The sequence below is a fragment of the Glandiceps talaboti genome, chromosome 5 (assembly GCF_964340395.1).
Source record: "Glandiceps talaboti chromosome 5, keGlaTala1.1, whole genome shotgun sequence".
NCBI lineage: Eukaryota > Metazoa > Hemichordata > Enteropneusta > Spengelidae > Glandiceps > Glandiceps talaboti.
Window position 1 is genome coordinate 12303987 of NC_135553.1, and position 20354 is coordinate 12324340.

General features: G+C 33.8%; 1 protein-coding gene across 1 annotated transcript; it reads right to left on the bottom strand.

Annotated features, from left to right (window-relative positions):
* Positions 1-109: 109 nt before the first annotated feature.
* Positions 110-6016, bottom strand: LOC144435357 (uncharacterized). Its single transcript, XM_078123953.1, has 6 exons — positions 5988-6016; positions 5241-5357; positions 4378-4491; positions 1429-1542; positions 869-982; positions 110-297 (listed from the first exon to the last, which is right to left on the bottom strand). The coding sequence occupies exons 3-6, from the start codon at positions 4436-4438 to the stop codon at positions 110-112; spliced, it is 477 nt and encodes a 158-aa protein (XP_077980079.1). The 5' UTR covers positions 4439-4491; positions 5241-5357; positions 5988-6016.
* Between the last annotated feature and the right edge of the window lie 14338 nt (positions 6017-20354).

Consider the following 20354-nt stretch of genomic DNA (forward strand, 5'->3'; position numbering starts at 1 on the left):
TAAAGTCAACCATTTTAAAACTAAAGTATAACATGTACAGAGAATCAATCAAAACCCCCCTACGCATGGCATCACTACTGGAAAATTAAAGTACCTTGGTGCAGCATATTCATGGCTCAGCTCTGTTTAATATAGTCAACCATGTGACATAAACAAACTGTGATAATTTCAGTGTGTTGTTACCTTGACTACAGCGTATTCCTGTGTATCCCGGCGCACACACACAACTCCATGCATTCTGACCATTGATACAGGTGGCGCCGTTCATACATGGATTACTAATACATTCATTCACATCTATGGGAAATATCAAGAAAATTCATAGAATTAAAATGTAATTTCAGTGGCAATTTTCACAAAACGTTCATTCTTTGTTTTCTACAAGCTATTTTAAGACACCGGTAATGTAAATAAAATCTTTGATTGGATATTTTCCGTTGATGTAATCGTTGTGAAATCACTTCATAGTAGCACTTTTGATGATGATTTGTCTGGGAATTTGATTTCCCAAAACAGGTACAAATGAAAAATAAATCACACTCAATATTAACACAATTGATTAGCAATGGGAAATATACAAACAGAAGGTGTATTTCATTGAAATGATCATCATTGAAACTAATCTTTAATGTAAATACAAATTTTAGTTACCCTTCAATCTTGAAATGATTTGTTTAAAGAGATTATTTCGTGAATTTTTTTTCTTTTAAGTACAGAAGTATTTAAGTTCAACTTCTCCACCTCATTAACATTACAGTCTATGTCAGACTAAATTACCAGGAGCTACCTGAGAATGATGTTACAGCTGGGTTGAGAATGAAATCAAAATGGAGAAGGAAATGATGATGTGATTGTCATGGTATGTTACCTTGGTTACACAGTGCTCCCTGCCATCCTGGAGTGCAATAACAGGTATACCGATTGATAAAGTCCCTACACGTAGCACCATTGTAACATGGGTTGCTGGCACATTCATTAACATCTATAGAGAAAGAGATAGAGACAAGATTTAAAATATTGACCAACACATATAATAAAGTTTATTTTGGATTTTTAATTTTTAAAACAACTTATCACATTTTATATTGGAAATACAATGTCAAACAACATACATCAAGTCCTTGTTTGTATCTCAATAAATTGCAAAACAGTGAAAAATATGTAAAATGTATGTTATTGTACATACAATAACAAATCTTTTACACACTTTTCAATGTTTTGAAATTTACTGAGTTACAAACAAGGACTTCATGTATGTTGTTTGACATTGTATTTCCAATATAAAAATGTAATAAAGTTGTTTTAAAAATTAATAAATACCCATTTGTGATCCATATGGCCACTATAACTTATCTTATAAGAAACCAGTCAATATTTCCTATATTTTCCCATCTTTACTTAAATCCAGTCAATAATGTCTATATTTACCTGTCTGACAATGTGTTCCAGAAAACCCGGGTAGACAAGTACATGTATATCCATTCAATCCATCCACACAGGTGGCACCATTAAAACATGGGTTGCTGCTACACTCATTGACATCTATGGTAACAAATCAAAATAAAACAGATACAAAAGTTAGACCAAATTTTAGCATTATTCACATATGTTTTTCTAAAGGTCTCGATAAACATTTCTGTTTTAGGAGACAACATTTCCCTTGACTATGAAGTAGATTGTATAAACCACAAGATAGGGAATGTTTATGGGGAAATTCTTATACAGCCAAAGTTGTAATTGAAACTATTTTCTCCTAGGCAATTTTCAACATATGAAGACATACTAGTGGTATAGTCTACTTTCTCTATCTACTAGTTTTCTAGAGTGTAAGATATGTTGTGTCCTTCAGTCCCAACCAGATTTTTCTGACATGGTACCTGATAGAGTGGTATATACACAACGTATCTTACAGACTACAATCTCTCTTGATGAGAAGGTTGCATTGACTACATTCAGTCACAAACATCAGCAATAGAACTTTACGGCCCAGACCATAAGGTCTTCTCTTTTTCCTGATGTTTGTGATGCCATACGATGCTGCACCTTTCCCATAAGGAAGTGAAAGTATAACTAAACAATACCAACATTATAAATAACAAACATTTCAAGAAAAAGTTTCAATTTCAACACTGTGGCTTGAAAGACATGACTATAACACATCTGTGTTTCAAAGATTACATCACCAGCTATTCGATAAAACTTAAAATGTACATATCGTCTTTAACATTGACAATCTGACATTGTCATTGTACAAAACCCAGCAATTTCCTGATGAAAGAAAAAAAAAGGATCACATTGTTCCAAGAATGAGTGCAATATTTGCATTTACTTGCTTAGTTATTGTTGACATTTGATTTATAAATTATTGGTATATTAAAATCATAAATGTCAAAAATATTTACACATTATCGCATATATCTAATTTATATCACTTTTATTTCCTGACTTTATATAGTGGTTGATAAGCTGTATGAAATCCCACCGCCACCAATGAGGTTATATTGCAAGTATGAAGATGGCAGAAAATGGTTTGCTCGGTGGTTTACAGGTTATCAAAATTTCCCTTATTCATGAATGGAAAATGCAATTTATGTTACAGCATGTGAGCATAATAGCAGGCAAGGCAGCTGAAAAATGATGTCATGTGAATAAATTAAAATGAGCATTAAAGGTGAAAGGTCAAAGGTGAAAGATGACAGGTGAAAGGTGATAGGTGAAAAGTTCAACATTGCACCATATTAACACCAGAGAATGGCAAGAATCATGTACACCACTCACAAATAAAATAAAATAAAAAAATGACCCCATGAAAATGTGGATGAACAAAAATAAAGGTATCCAGGTACACCAGGGTGTCAATAGACTTGAATCAGGTTTCTTAGTATTTGAATTATACCCTTGAACTTCCCAAGAAGTCTGAAAAACATGAAAGAAGGTGGTTATCATATGCCATAAAACGATTTCATCTTAGAAAAAAAAAAACATTAAAAAATTATCAACTTTACAACAGCAACCTATAGCAAAGGTGTGAACATGCAAATTATATGTTAATTAAATGATATGAAAAATAAGAATAAGTAGCAGTGCAATTACTGTGCAATCTCTTGACTTTTTTTTGACATTTTTGGCTTTGTTGGTTTGTTAGTAGTGTATTACTTGCAGACTATGTACAGTAAATTTAGACTATCTTTTAAAAATTCAAGCTTAAAAAGTTTACAAATCAAGATATAATATAAAAAGGCTTTAAATACATCCCATTAACAACTAAACTTGTATGCATTCATTCATTGATGACATTATATATTAAATTAATAAAAAGTATAATTTTTTGCTTTTTAACAGAAATTTGAATTTTAAGATTATGATTAGCAAGAGCAAACTCAAAATACCATGTATTAAACCAGTACTACTATTAACAGTGCAAACAGAAAAATTTGCATATACTTCTTAGCCAATGAGATTGACTCTTAGACTTTGACTTCAGGAAAATAAAAGTTAATTAATTTATTCATTTACATATTTAAGGGGTTTCTATTACAAGTGAATTAGTTGCATATTTGTGGACATTTTCTATGGAAACTGTGCAATTGAGATTTACAATTCATAGGAAATCAGTGCAAAACACAGCTTAGAACCTTCACTGGGTTGATCTTGACTATACATGCTCAGTACCTCAGCATCATCACCATGCATGCTCAGCACCTCAGCATCACCACCACAAGTATATTCTAAGTATACTTGAAATGTACTTGACACTGAAAAAGTATACTTTTAGTGTAGAATAAGTATACATTAAGTATATTTTTTACTGTTAAAATTTTAATAAGGGACATTTAGGACTTTGTCTAAAAGCTCAATACTCAAACTTAACATTCGGTTTCAACCATTTCACTTATATATAGCAACTTCTCAACCAACTCAGATATTATAAAGTTATGTTGTGATTATGATTGCTGCTGCATGTATCAGATATATTTGCCTGTGATTGGTTGATACAGTCTATTGAGCAGCAGCTGATTCATTAATCATTAATATTCATAATACATAGGGATGCTACTGACATCTAGTACAGTGGGTAGATTTGAAATCTACTAGGAATTTTCACTACTTTGTGACTGACACCGTATCAATGTAAAGCAATGAAATTCATTTTCCTATTAAAGTATGCGTAACAAGAACAGCCAAGATCAACCCAGCAAAGGTTCAAAGTTATGCAAAACAGCAATGCCTGTTCTGTGACATTGGCCTCATTGTGACATTGGCCTTGCTGTGTCATTGACCTCTGTGTTAATGCCCTCTCTGTGACATTGACCTCTGTGTTAATGCCCTCTCTGTGACATTGACCTGTGTATTTAGTATGTCTTAGGTGTAGATTACCTATCTCACAGTTCTTTCCAAGTCTACCCTCTTCACAAACACAGGAGTAGTCATTCCTCATGTTAGTACAATTACCATTATGTAGACAAGGACTGCTGTCACATTCATTGATATCTGCAGAGATAAGTAAGAAAATCATAAAAATATAATGTCTGTCAAATTTCTTTTTGAAATGTTCCCATATTAAAGTAAGCATTCCAAATCATATAAATTCTGTTGTTCATGTTGTTTTACAGGCTCGTCTGGGTTGAACATGGGATTCAATCATGGGCCTTTCTTTAATGATAAGGTCTTTAATATCTGATACAAATTACAATCACAAAAAAATATGGTCTGATAAGTTTATTTTGGGTATTTTTTTCACTTCAAGTGAAAGCATCTCACAAATATCATATGTAGAACCAATGTTGTCGGGAGTTGATTTCATATCGTTATCTTATATATATCAATAATTATATCTTCTGAAAAGTTGACTTTCCCAATATAAACTCTTTTAACAACATGAGGATGAATTTTTTTTTCACTAAAAGTGAACTATGTATATTTGGCTATATTTTCAATTTTATACACATAGCTAGCTCTATTAACCCCAAAAATAGTTTTCATTTATGTGAAATGTCATATATGACTCACAACCTTCTATGAATTATCACATATATTTTCAATACATTTTCCAGCAATTTTTCTGCACAATATGACATTGCATGCTCTGTTCAACCCCCAAAACAATCAATTTACTGGTACACAAGCGCTATTCATTTCAATTCAGTTATATAGTCAGCCATCTGGCCAACTAAAAAGTGAAATGCTGTCATTTTTACATCTCACATGGCAGGTAAAAGTTGGATAAATGATAAAAATACCTTCTTCACAAGTCAATCCTGTCCATCCTTCAGTACAAACGCAAGTAAACTTGTTGAACTGATCAAGACAACGCCCGCCATTTTGGCAAGGATTGTCTCCAGCACACTCATTAACATCTGAGTAGATAGAAATATCAAGTAACATAATCAGTGTGCATGTATGTACAAGATATCACATGGTTAGGTCAGAGGCACATTTCTATAATTAGGATTAGAAGTTAGGGTTGAAAAACAGTTGTCTGACAGAGCTCTAGAAGAAGTTGGTCCAAAACAAAAGAATTATATGTAACTCAGATCTACACTAGTAATACAACACTTATAACCTAGGAATGAAATTTGACCTTTAAAGTACTCAAAGAAGACACAAGCAAAGTACAAGATATGATTGTACAATAACAACGACAGTATCACAAGTTGTGCAAGACATAATATTTTGGTTATCCACTAAAAGGAAGTGACAGTTGTACAAGGGTTCCCAAGTAAGGCAAAGAAAAATATGGATTTACACTTTGAACTTGAAAAATAGCACTCCTAGTGACCACATTGTTACATTCTCTTGTTTTTACAAATTGCTAAAATATGGTATATTATAAAGATATTATCATCATGTCCAAAACTTGTTGATAGTAACTTGTCATCACATACCATAATTGAATGGTTGTTTACCTGGCACTAAGATTTCAGTCATAATAATTGTGGCACTGATTGATGAAAATTGTCTTGATGCTATAATAAGTTTAATCTTACCAAGTTCACAGCGGGTTCCTGTCCATCCAGGTCTACATGTACAGGTGAATGAATTGATACCTTCAGTACATGTACCACCATTCAAACAAGGAATAGTTGCACATTCATCTATATCTGCAAAAATAAAATATGTCAGTATGCAAACTCTTTAAACTTTATTGATAGACACCGTATGTATGTATGTATGTATGTATGTATGTATGTATGTATGTATGTATGTATGTATGTGTATAATATGTGCGTATGTATGTATGTATGTATGTATGTATGTATGTGTATAATATGTGCGTATGTATGTATGCAAGTGTGTGCATGTATGTATGTATGTATGTATGTATGTATGTATGTATGTGTATAATATGTGCGTATGTATGTATGTATGTATGTATGTGTGTGCATGTATGTATGTATGTATGTATGTATGTATGTATGTATGTATGTATGATTATCATTATTAGTTTTACTCAATGCAAGATAGTAATCATATGTAAGTTGTGCCTAGAATTCTTCAGTGTGTAAGCAATTGATCCTCTGGATTACAGAATTTCAATAATATATTTTTACCTTGTTCACAGTTTGATCCGTAATAACCAGGAACGCAAGTACAGAAGTAACTGCCGACAAGATTCACACACTCTGCTCCATTCTGACATGGAGTGCTTTGGCACTCATTAATATCTATGGAAAAATGCAAAATGGAAAAATATTAATTACTTCTTCACCCTGAGCAAATAATTAACTTTTAAAAACAAGTTTCAAATACAGAATTTTAATTTGTTGCCAAACTCTACTTGATGGTAGCGTAAGACATAAACATACTACATCCCCTAATTATGGTATTGAGATGTCAGCAAACTTTGAAGTTTGGGATTTGCTTCTAAAAATCTGTTTGACTCTTTGAGTAGAAATTCTCATTTGATACAAGACATAAATCATAATAGATACATAATGCCATCACACAGTGTTCACTGGATCAATTACCACTGAAAACATTATAATGAAATAAAACTTACTTTCAAGGTTTAAAATCACACTGACAGATTATTTTTGAAATTATTAACACAATATATAGTTAACCTATCAACAAGTATTTCTAGTAAAAAAATTCTACAAAAATTAGCATTTACAAAATTTTTCAATTTGAACTTCTTGTTTTATCAAAAGACAGCTCAGACATAGCAAGGAGGTTTAGTGCCCCTACCTTGTTCAGAGGGAACATAAAAATTATAAGTGGGAGTGGTAAGTGTCCCAGTTACCTTGTTCAGAGAGAACACAGAACCAGAAGGCTCAGTACAGAAAGAACAGCAACTACAAGAGGGCTCAGTGCCCCTGTTTGTTTGTTTAATAAGAGAGAAGATAGAAACAATACCACTCAGTACACCTGTTTCCTTATTCAGAGAGAACACAGAACTAGAGGACACCTTTTTCAGAGAGAACAGAGAAGTTAAAAGAGGCCTCAGTGTCCCAGCCAGCTGTTGCCTTTAAGCGAGAAAAGAGAAGATACAAGAGGGCTCATGTCCCTGTTACCTTGTTGAGAAAGAGCACAGAAGTAGCAAGAGCACTAATTGGTGTCCCTGTTACCTTGTTTAAAAAGGCATTTTAAGAGAAGTTAAGTCTCAGTGTCCCTGTTACTTTAAAGTTTGTTAAGAGAGAACACAGAAGTAGCAGGCTCAGTACCCTTGTTCCTTGTACCTTGTTCAGAGAGAATAGGGAAATTACAAGTGCATTCAGCACCATGCCACCTTGTTCAAGGAAACATAAAAGTTGAGCTATATATGGTGAAATAACACACATTATCAAATTGGAATAGCAATTAATTGTTCTTACCTATCTCACAGTTGACTCCAGCATAGCCATTTAAACATGAACAGCTGTAACTGTTTTGACCATTAATACAGGCGCCGTTATTTAAACAAGGTCTGCTATTACATTCATTAATATCTAAAGATGGAAGTAGACAGTACAAGCAAAACACACATAGATGAAGAAATGGACGTAACACCACATGATAGATTTCACATAACATACGGTACTGATAGGTGATAACTCCACTCAATGTTTAGTAGTCTATTATAAAGTAACAAAGATTGAAGTTACTTAAAGCTTAATTAAACTGTTAGATTGGATTTAATTATTAAATATAACAGGAAATATGTAGTAAATATACAGTAAATCTGCAAATTATATGCTAATTGAATGCAAATCAATTCTAATTGAAACCCTCCCTCTGATTTTCACATTAGTGGACAACCCTAGAGCTGATAAATTATTGCATGGAATGGCTGGCACTGACACTTTTTTTTGGCTTTTATACCTTAATCCCAGTTTCTTGAACAGTGGGTGAGTCCACCTTGCCAAAATCCAAGATTTGGCTCTTGTGAGCTGACTATTAAAATGGATCTATTAAATACATGCAATAATTACTATATCAAGTATTAATAACATCACAAAATTAGACAACATACAATTAGTGTATTGCAATATATTTGGCTGATTGATCATTTTGTATCATATGCAGTTACTGTACGCATCTCCCCCCCCCCCCCCCTCCTTCCTCAAATCTTTAGATTGTTAAGATCACTTTGTGTTGAAACTATGGGAGTGATAAATGAATTGGGATGGCACCCCGGGGCATTGTTAGTACGGGTATGAGCACCCATGAAAACTAATCACCAAATTATCATGTTACCGGTAGAAGCAAAGACATGACATATACTGTATATACCTTACAACACCAGTTTGTCAATGGTTCAAACACACTGCCAAAAACCACATTGATAAAATAACAAAACCAAACAACACAAAAAGAACATAAATATATTGATGAAATAAATAAATAAATAAAATAAGACACAGCTACAAGGACTTGATGTAACAAAGACAATTGACATAGGTATACCTGGAATAAAGTACATGATGTATTATACAAAGAAACCCTTATAATGCATGGTTGGACCACTTAGTAATGTGTATATTAATGTGTGACACCTTGAATGACCCCTTAAGTTAGTAGTATAATAATATTATGGAAAGTCAAGTATATGAAAGAGTCAAAATGTTAAAGGAGACAGTTTTTATTGTGAGATGATGATAACACAAAACGTTGTAAAGATGAGATGATGGGAGATTTTATGATGACGAGTGTTTGATGTGCCAAATCTAGCAGACATAATGCCAATTCTTCGATACATACCATCATAGACTCTGTTATAGGTGGTGTACGATGGATTGCTATGACGACCCATTGTATTACCATTGCCACAGCCATCAAATATATAAACCCTAGGGAGGGGACACAACACAAAACAAACCACGAGGGATGGGTCTATATACAGACAAGTTACTCTTTTGCCAATATCAACCAATTCATTTATACTAATTTAGGTTAATTTAAATATTTAATTACTATCTCTAATATCATTGATTCAAAATAGTCAGGAGGTATTTTTTTAAAATTATTAATCAATAACTGCCATTAGAGTGGTAGACATCCATATACTAGTACTTGTAGAAGAGGAATTCTCAGTACATGTAATAGCATTTGACCTCATGCTATTATTGTCACAGATGCACATGTGAAGCTAATGCAACAGAAGTCATGAAATTAATGACATGCCTAGGTGGTAAAATTCTACTTCTGGTATTAACAAAAATTGCTTAACTCGCTGGATGAATGACAATGAATTATGCCCTCTAGTGTCAGGTATTGGAAATGAATGCTCTGTTTGAATATTTAATGAGATATCCTATCCTATAAGTATCTATTTCATAGATATGTACTGGTAGGAATCATCATTTTTACTCTTTTCTGTTGAATACTGTGTTAGCTATATATATAACCTTGTAGTTATTCTCCTGAGCAGTAGCTTGACACTCAAACGCCTTAATCATGTATTAAATGAATAATTAATTCAAGAACTAATCAAATTGAGTTGACACAACAAGGCTAACATTTGATTGATGGCAGTATGGATTCACAATACAAATAAGCTTGATAGTGTCACCATGGCAACACAGAAGGGTCGACATAGCAACACAGAATATGGCACCTTAACAAAACGAATGATGGTTTCGATGGTCTACATTATATCTGCCGATATCTGTGAATGAAAAGATTATAATTTATGAAATATGAAATAATGATAACCTGCTTCATGTATGCCCACATGCTTTCACCTGAGTAGTGATGCTGAATTACAAAATACCTGAACCCCAGACTGAAATTGTTTAAATATAAGTGTTATTCAGTTTGTTTTCGTGTTAATATTACCTATTTCACAGTGGGTTCCAGTCCAACCGTCCACACAAGAACAGGAGTAGGAGTTGGCACCGTTGATACATGTAGCGCCATTCTGACAGGGGACACTTTCACATTCATTTATGTCTGCAGACAAAAAGTAAATGATATGTCTTTATTATACAGTGTGTACACAGACTAAGTTATGATAAACCCATAATAGGATTACAGTAGCTGTAGAGCTCCATAAGGTCTACGTGTGCCTTTATCTCGCTACTCATTAGTCTAAATGTACATATTGAAGAACTGTGTAAGCCCTTGTTGCAGTATTTGCTTTTATTGTCAGCATTACGGCTTATTGTGTTTTGAAATCCCTGATGAAGCACACTTGAATGCAAAGCCTTCTTGTTATTCATTTTTTGGGTGAGTTTCATCTGTATATAGCAATTTTGAATGTATATTTATATATATATGACAATTATCAGTCGTCTGATGATCACTGAGGAAGCATGAAACTCTGAGTTATAATGACTTATAGCATCCTTACTCTTTTGAATTAAGTCTCTCTCCCTCCCTCCCTCCCCCCTCTCTCTTTCTCCCCCCCTCTCTCTCTCTGTCTCTCTCTCTCTGTCTCTCTCTCTGTCTCTCTGTCTCTCTCTCTCTCTCTCTCTCTCTCTCTCATTCTCTGTCTCTCTCTGTCTCTCTCTCTCTCTCTGTCTCTCTCTCTCTGTCTCTCTCTCTCTCTCTCTCTCTCTCTCTCTCTATATATATATATATATATATATACATATATATATATATATAATCTCAGTATATGTAAAATGTCTATGCTGGAGTAAACATATGTATCTAGAGCGGTAATTATTATTATATCTTTTTATATACCAGTATACATATCCCCATATACAATGATATTAGACAGAATGACAGACAAATAGGTATTCTGCCTGGTCTTCTTAAATCAAGATTTAAGATTTGATTAAATCTCTGACAGTCTTTGATAAGATTTGCTGTATTGAAGCCTGTACCAATAAGTAATGAATTTGACTAAGTTTGTCATCTGAATGTGGCGAGAAATGCCAAGACATACTAATAAAACTCCAGTATGATTTCTTACCGTCATCACAGTTTGTACCGGTCCATCCAGGCTGGCACTGGCATCGGTATTCATTGACAAGATTCACACATGCTGCATTGTTCTTACATGGATTACTAGGGGTAGTACACTCATTGATGTCTGTAAGAATGTAAACATAATGGCAAAATTTTGATATTTTAACAACTGAAGAAAGCCATCTCATATTTGTCTATAATTTCATTGCATATAATGACACACAGAAGCAGTTGAATCTGACAGTGAACGAGTCTCAATAATGGCAAAACTTTAAATCTGAGAATGGACAATTGCTTTTGTCATATATTGCATGTGATGATAAATATATTTGAAATTGTTGAAGCTTCTAGCAAAGTCAGCAAAATGTACACAAAAGAGCAAAACATTATAATTGAGAAAAGGCAACTGTTTTAGTAAATACATAGCATAGATTGACTTTAAGCATTACACATTTGTACATACCTGATTCACAGCGAATTCCATCATACCCTGGGGAACATATACAGCTGAATTGGTTTTCTTGATTGACACAGGTGGCGCCATTTTGACAGGGATTACTGACACATTCATTGTAATCTAGAAAACAATAATATCAAGATTTGATAACACATCAAATATACACCAGTCATATAAAAGTGACAATGTTAGAAGTACAAGCATCCAGAAATTATTTCCCTCAAGAATATTGTACAAATTTGCTTAAAAAATAAAAGATGAAAATATTTTTCAAAGATATGGTAAAGCATCAATGCAAAATTTATTTATCTTTGAGAGGCAAAAGCTGAGTTTATAAGTGTTTGGGAATAATTTTTCTGCATATTCAAAAGGTAATTGCTGTATTCCACTTACATAATGAAGCATGCTGAACCATCACAAACGTGGTACTAGGATATAACTTGTAAATGATCCAATGACATAATTTTTCACAATACATACAAAAATGTCAAGGAATTTCCTACTATGTAATTAACTGTTGAAAAGTTTTAACTGCCAAGGAGGTAGTTGTAATGTCATCAAAAAACATACATCGATATTGACATTATACTAAAATAGTGTAATAAAATTTTATGTAAGTATTTCACTTGAGCAAATTTCAAGCTTTCATCGTAACCATTCATTTGTAGATGCTGTTGCCACAGCAACCTAATCTTAAATATCTAAAGATTTCTACATACCTAGTTCACAGGTGAGCCCCTGCCAACCACTAGCACATTGACATAGGTACCCATTGATGAGATCAAAACAAGTACCACCATTTAGACATGGATTACTGTTACACTCTTGGATGTCTAGAAGTTCAAAAGAAATGTAAAACATTAGTAAGACTTGTATACACTAATAATGAGGTATTCTTTAAGATTCATAGTCAGAAGGTCAAATCTACTTTGAGTTCCCAAGGGTTTTTAAATCTTAGGTTGATCCTCATCAAAATTGGGGTGACTATCACCATGATACCAAAACTAGATTTTGTGAATGAAAAATACATCAATTTTTGCAAATTAACATGAAGATGTTAAAGTAACACCAAAGGTTGTTAGACCATTGACCAATATATCCAGTCTTTAGATACATTAAAATACATAACACAGACAAAGTGTATGTATGTCTGCTTTGGTCATGGTCTTTATAGAACCTTTGATGTTTTGTGTTTTTTGTTGCTCTAGCTCTAGCTGCAACGTTTTTGAAACTGTCTTGTTAGATATAATAACGCACTAAATATCATACACCATGCACAATATTGAATCACCTGTATGGGTACATGTAGTTTTGTAGCTGTATACATAGTACGGTACAATATATCCAATCAAATCAATTTTTGAGTCTGCACCCAAAATCAGTGCTCCAAATGAGTCACAATTTCAACTACACTACTTACAGATAAAAATTTATTATGTACAGTGTCTAATTATCGGTATATTTAACAATTATATTGCCGGTTGTCTTATCCCAAAAATAATACCCCAGTTTCTGCTTGTGCAGGTTTAAAAGCCAAAGTTTAGAATTGTAGACTTACTTGTAGCACATGTAACACCAGTCCAGCCACTAACACACTCACATGTGTATCCATTAACACCATCATTACACTGTGCATTGTTTTGACACGGGTTACTTATACATTCATTAATATCTGGATGGTAAGAAAAAGAAACAAATTATCTATCAAAATGAAATCTGTCATTTTTTTAAATTCTGTATTACTAGTCAATTTGATTAATTCTCATTATACCTGTTTCAGTTGTGTATTATTATTCAGTCCAGCTACATACATTAAATTTGTCGGATTTTTTGCCCCCCCCCCCCCCCCCCCCAACCAACCCCCACCTCCTACCCCCACATCATTTTTTATTCTGTCTGAAGGATCACAATGGCAGTGTTGTCTATTTTCTTGTACTGTCCTCAGACCTATTTTAAATGTAAAATGCAAGTATTTCAAAATATCATTTTTTCAAATTGAATGTAATTTCACCATTAATAAGGTGATTTATGAGCTATAAACAAAGGAAGACAATATATTAGTTTCTTGAGTTAAAAACTGAAAACAACACTGTCAAAAAATCATTTATCATTTGTTGAATTCGCAACATTAAGCAACCACTGAGTGTCTTTACAAGCCTAATGTCTGAGAAATGTTGATCAACCGTCATGAAATATTTTCAAAGCATAAAATTACAACCAATGAGTTAATTGTACCAATTATAGTACATGATGATAGCAGTCAGTAAACTCACAGCTTTACATTAGAGTAAAACATATTAACACTAATAGTTGTGTCTTTTTAAATTCTAAATATTAAATGTTAAATTACTTGTTTCACAGTTAGTGCCAGCAAATCCTGGTGCACAATAACATTGGTATCGGTTGGTGTTATCAATGCACTGACCACCATTCTGACAGGGGATACTGGAACACTCATTGATGTCTGAAATAAAAAAAAATAACAATCAATCAATTCTGATCACATTGTGTTCAATCAAAGTATTTAAATTGATCCACAAATATTGGCAGAGTTGCATGAAATTAGCATAACTCTCACCGTATAGACCTAGCCGGTCTTTGCGCTAAGTTACAAATCAATTATTACTTATCCCATTTGCCAAAAACAAATGTTTTAAAGGAATCTTTTGAGTAGCAGTGCCTACACTTTACAATCAACTACCAGCTGCAATAAAACCTATTTCCAATATTAGAGGTTTAAAATAGCATGTCACAAACATTTTCAGGGTTATAAATAGTTGACAATAGTTGACAATGTAAATTTTTTCAGTATGTACATGTCTCCTGTATTTGTCTGTTGCTGTTCGTATTTTGGTCTGTTGTATGCTTTGTATCATAATTGAATATTTTGCAATTGTATGTAGTTTCATTTTCTGAATTGTATTGTTATTATTCATTTTTATGTCTGTTGTATATGTTCTCGACCCTCACGAAAAAAAGGCTTCTACCTGTGAGGTTATTATTATTAAATTTTATTTACACTTGATAGACTTTTGAGCCAAAATCTCTTTTCACACATTGCCGAGATAAAAATATACACATATACCTATCGAGTCTAAATAAAGTTTAGTTATTATCATTATAATAATAACTAAATAACTTATGATGTTCATAATTTCTATTATTTTTGAGAGAGTTTAGTAAAAAGATTTAGTGGACATACACACAGGACAGACCCTATCCTGGTTTATGTATACATCTGTCGCTTGATTGGGACTGCTGAGATTCTCCCTGATCAGTCTATATACCGCCGGTAACTGACAAGTACAGAAGTACAAGCTCTTTAGTGAAACATTCCATAGGGAGAACACTGTACTGGTGTTATCAATCTTAGCTTCAATCACAGTCCCTCTATCAGTTACGGTACATGTACCCGTGTCCAGAAGATGAATAATTTTGCTAAGCGAGGGCCTAAAAAAAATTGTGTGGTTCCAATTATGCTCAATTTTTTAAAATAAATATTTGTTCATATGAAGTGTCGTTTTCCGTTTTTTCCATATGGTCTCTGTGTTATTGGTTTCTTAAATTCTCATCAAATGTACAGCCATTAAAGATTGGAACAACAGTTTTATATTGTCTTTTTAAGTTGTTGTCAGTTTCTGCAGCCACCATTTCTTGCGAGACTTCACATAACTAAAGTTTAGTATCAGCAGTGAAAAACTAAGTGGGGTCGGGTAACTGGAACCAAACAATTTTTTTAAGACTAAACAAAATCTCAAGATTAAAACTTGACTACTACAATTATTTGAGCTGTGTAATCGTATGTGTAGGGTAATTAAAGTGTGATTGATTGATTGATTGATTGATTGATTGATTGATTGATCGATCGATTACTGATTGATGGACAGATAGATGGGTCGATTGACTGATAAAGGGAATGTGCTTCAACTTGCACGATATAATATGACCTGTATATTTAGTAAAAACCTTACCAACTTCACAATTAGCTCCTGTAAAACCAGCCTGACAGATACACGAATATTCATCGATTGCATCAACACAGACACCATTTTGACATGGATTACTTTCACATTCATTTATATCTGAAAATAAAACATACAGAACAATTTTAGCTGCATAGTAGTAGTGTATCATACATGATACTGGTACACTTACCATGTACCGTGTTAACATTTAGACTTGCTTGCTTGCTTGCTGCAAACGGGGTTTAGGAACATTGTAAGAATCGATTCCAGTACCCGTCTGCAAGCAGTCTTACAACATTATACTTGTAATTCATAGCTAGTCCTACTTGCAGACTGAGTAAAGTCGGAACTCGATTCTGACGATGTCCCTTTCCTTCCCCGTCTCGATAGTACAGTTCTCCAAGAAACTCTACTGTGACATTGAAAGTCTGTATAGATATTACACTTATATGTCTAAATCTCATCGATGATTGCCTTGACAACACAGTACAATGTAAATCGGGGTACAAACCGTGCACAGTCCTGGAAAATCTCACAACATAAACACTCCCGCGGGCTCTTGTTAAATTTGACCTTTGACCCATTAGTCTGGTGACCTCAGCTCCGCCCTGTACCATCGTTTCTCACTCGAGTCACTGTGTGGATATATAATATATATCTGTATGCTATCGTAAGATTATCTCTAAATGTACTTACTCAGCTGGCACCTAGTTCCGCTGTAACCAGGTTGACATGTACACGAATATGCATTTTCCAAGTCATTACACTCTCCACCATTCAAACAGGGAAAACTGCTACATTCGTCAATGTCTATGAGGACAAACCAAAACATGAAAATAAAAAATAAGTGAGAAAACTGAAGAGAAGCTTAATTAATAATAGATGCAAGAATATCATTTTCCAAAGATAAACAGAATTAAAAAAAATGTAAAGCGAAACAAAAAGTTACCCTGGGTCATCGACTTATTAAATTGTGGGTAAATTTATTAAAACTCGTGTTACACACCGTTACATTGTAAACAAAGACGGCATTTTGCACACTTCTAGTTTATGCAGTTGCTGAACACTTTCAACAAATTTTGATTATTCTGTCAGATCCAGTTTAGACACTGAAGAAGGTCAAGTGATTTGTTCGAAACATGCTTATTTCCCTCTCAAACATGGAAGAAAAGAACTTGTGTACGTATGAAAGACTATAAATATGCTTAGGGTCGACTGAGGACAGCTTACAGTTACGGGAGCCATACACTACTTTGTTGAATCTTACCGGAATGAATAAGTTGGCACTGCCATTAGCTTCATATTGAAAAGTTGGGAAAAGCTCTAAATATAAGTTTGTAATATTTTAAATGAACTTACCAATGTCACAGTTGACACCCCGCCATCCACTATTACATTGACATTCATAGTAATCCACTCTATCGATACACGTGGCGCCGTTCTGACATGGGTTACTGTCACATTCATCGATAGCTAAGAGGGAAAAGATAAAACGTGAACACGACATCTGATACTCGATGTGTAGCTTAACAACAACAATTTGATGTGATTATTATACTATATATATAGCTACTGATCATGGAATTAAAAGCGTGATAGACAGTTTGGTGTTGTTTCATATATAATTAGGTATTTGTTTGTAATTCCCATTATTCGGCAGTAATTTAGTGATACAGTGATAAACTGAAAGAAGTTTTTTGTTATTTATTCTGAAATATTTAATAATTCAAACCAAATAATTTATTTCATAACAACGCGGTACACACGCATAAAATAGTTGACACGTTACCCTTTTTAGCCAAAGCATACATTTTTGTGCAATATTACTTTACACTTTATTTGTATTCAAAATAATTGTGGCCAAAATGGCCAATATTCCACAGATAAAACATTCTTATCAGTAACATTTCTAGAGGGTTGTAAAAGTCTGTAAAAGACACTGAAAGGAACATATACTGTATATTATCCATTAAAATCCGACTGTCGATAGGTTAGTACTGATCTCTTGAATTTGAACTCACCTATTTCACAGTTAACGCCTTGCCAACCACTGGTACAGGTACATGTATACTGGTAACGTGAATCATAACAGGTTCCTCCATTCTGACAAGGAAAACTTATACAATCGTCCAAATCTGTGGATTATTCAAGAAAGACGAGTTTTAGTAAGACGAATGGCCCCCAATTGATTGCTAATTGTTCCTAATGCAGTTATTTCGTTGAAAATATAACTTGATCATAATTTGTGTTCGCATTTCGGATTAGACTTTTGCTTTGGATCTTCTGTATTCATAACTCCATTTTATCATTCTGGTGAATGCCTATCATTTGAATTATGGGCAGATTGCCTTCTCTTTGAAGTGAGTAACCTTCTTACTAGATATTCGGCTGTAGTCGTTACAGGCATAAAATAACTTGAAATCAGTACTGACATTTTCATTGAAACTCAAGCTTGAAATTTTGTAAAAGCGAAACTAATGTTTTCGTCAACACCTGTAAACTTGTGTTCACAATTCTGAGGTTCTAGGTTGTGAACGGTAGACAAATATTTAATTGTCTATATTCCACGTACCTGCTTTGTAGTTGAGTGACCAACCAGATCTTTGGTTATTGAAATCAGAACTAAAAAGAATCCATGCGTGATCTCCTGTTACTGTCAGTGTTGATGGTATTGTACTTCCAGAGTACTGAGCCAGGGCTTGTTGATAATCAGCTACAGGTCCACTCCCATATTCAAAGAAATCCTTGTCTATTTCTGTGTCGAACGAGGTAAAGGTGAAATCTATGGTCTGAGCACCAGCTATACGAATCAAATAAACACAAGACGATCGGGCATCGTAATTGCTCGGGAAGTTTGGCGTTGAAATGATTCCTTCTTGGACGTAGTGATTTGTTCCGCAGTTTTGGGCTAAGGAAGATAAGAAGACGTAGCATAGTTAACAGTTTAACCATTAGAATTGCTAGCTCTATTTGGATGGTTTTGATGAGTTAGTCTTCAAGAAACGTGTACGTGTACTGTCAAAATAGACCTTCTAACAAGTTTAGGTAGAAATCTCCAACACCCATAGACATTTTCTCTCCAATGTCTATGCAGTAACCTCAAAGTAGGTTACTGCTGTGGTCTGAATTGTGATGTAATACAAGTACATGTTGATCACATCCAAACACAGGTGGCATGTCTTCAAAGTTAATGATTACAAATGTCATTATTCCATGTCAGAAAGAGATAAAATGAAATAGCAAAACTTACTTGTTAGTCGGATGTCACAATTGGTGCCATGGTAACCGTATTGGCACTGACAGATGTATTTACCCGGTATTTCTTCACACGCACCATTGGGTGAACAAGGACTACTCAAACACTCTGTGAAATTAGAAAAAAACAACATTAAAATTAATTATAGTTTAAATGAGATTGAATGCAATGAGTTACACAGTGACGTTTGCATAAAATTAACAGCTTATCAAGCACTTGAATATCATCAGAAAATAATCGCATATAGTCGCAACACGTGGTGAACTTTGTGTGTCCATGTTCCGAAGTTTGGGCAGGCAATGTCTTACAACCGATGAAATCTTCTTGCTATAAAATACAGAGCAATAGCCCCCTTGAAGATCAATGACAAATGCTTAGTTGTACCATACTTGACATATATGTTTCCAAGTTAAACAAATATTCCACAAATTTGTATAACAAATGCGCTTTTCAACACATCCATTTTCAAAAGTATCCTTTATTTTCTTTTAAAGAATGGCTCCATATTTTTATTCGTGTGTACATAAGATAAAACTGATGCATGCATATGGTAATGTACTTAAAATGTCGCCACTACTCTCCTAGTATTTACTAGCTTAATTGTTCCACTCTTAAAGCAAAGCTCGTTGATGACTGGGTCTATACCTAGAAATTCACATAATATCGCCGCACTTTCAATCAATGTAAAGGGTGAAAAAAATACGTGATTTCTCGTATCTCGTTCAAAAACAAAAAAGAAAGACTCAATCTATCGATCGATATTGTATATATGAGTCTGTTCTGATAGGATTATAATTGATGGAAAACTGGCAATCATGTGACCTGAATAGTAATCCCGGTTCGTATACTTTGTCTCAGATATCCTTCTTTAGCATTTTGCTTGATTTTTTATGTCATTTTTACATATTTAGTTATTCATCCACGTCACAGTATTTTATTTCTTGTGAATTAACCAACGATTTGATATTCATGAAATATTACTTTTCTTTTTCAATCCCCATATGGTCTAACGTTGAAATGAATGGCTCTTGTTATGATGGGTTGATTTAATTTACAATTCTATATTCTGGTCATATAATATATCATTCGCACCACGTTACAATATCTGTATGCATATTTGAACCACAGCAGTTGTAAGTGTTTACTTTTTGCAATGACAATATTGTATGCAGTTGAAGTGTAGAAATTAGGTACAACTCTTTATTTGCATGTACATACTCCAGATCTAGAAGCTGAGAAATGTTATACGCTCTCACGAAGCATCGTCGAAAACCACAGCCTCTTTTACGGCACTGTAGACGCACCGTTGCTTCAGCAGAAATACATATGCTTTGGCTAG

What these genes read in the sequence shown, in the direction of transcription:
- LOC144435357 (XM_078123953.1), bottom strand. Translation starts at nt 4,438, where the DNA reads ATGAGGAATGACTACTCCTGTGTTTGTGAAGAGGGTAGACTTGGAAAG. An exon ending in TGGAAAGAACTGTGAGATAG is followed by an intron (nt 1,543 to 4,377) that starts GTAATCTACACC and finishes TTGTTACCATAG; the next exon opens with ATGTCAATGAGTGTAGCAGC. An exon ending in TGGAACACATTGTCAGACAG is followed by an intron (nt 983 to 1,428) that starts GTAAATATAGAC and finishes CTTTCTCTATAG; the next exon opens with ATGTTAATGAATGTGCCAGC.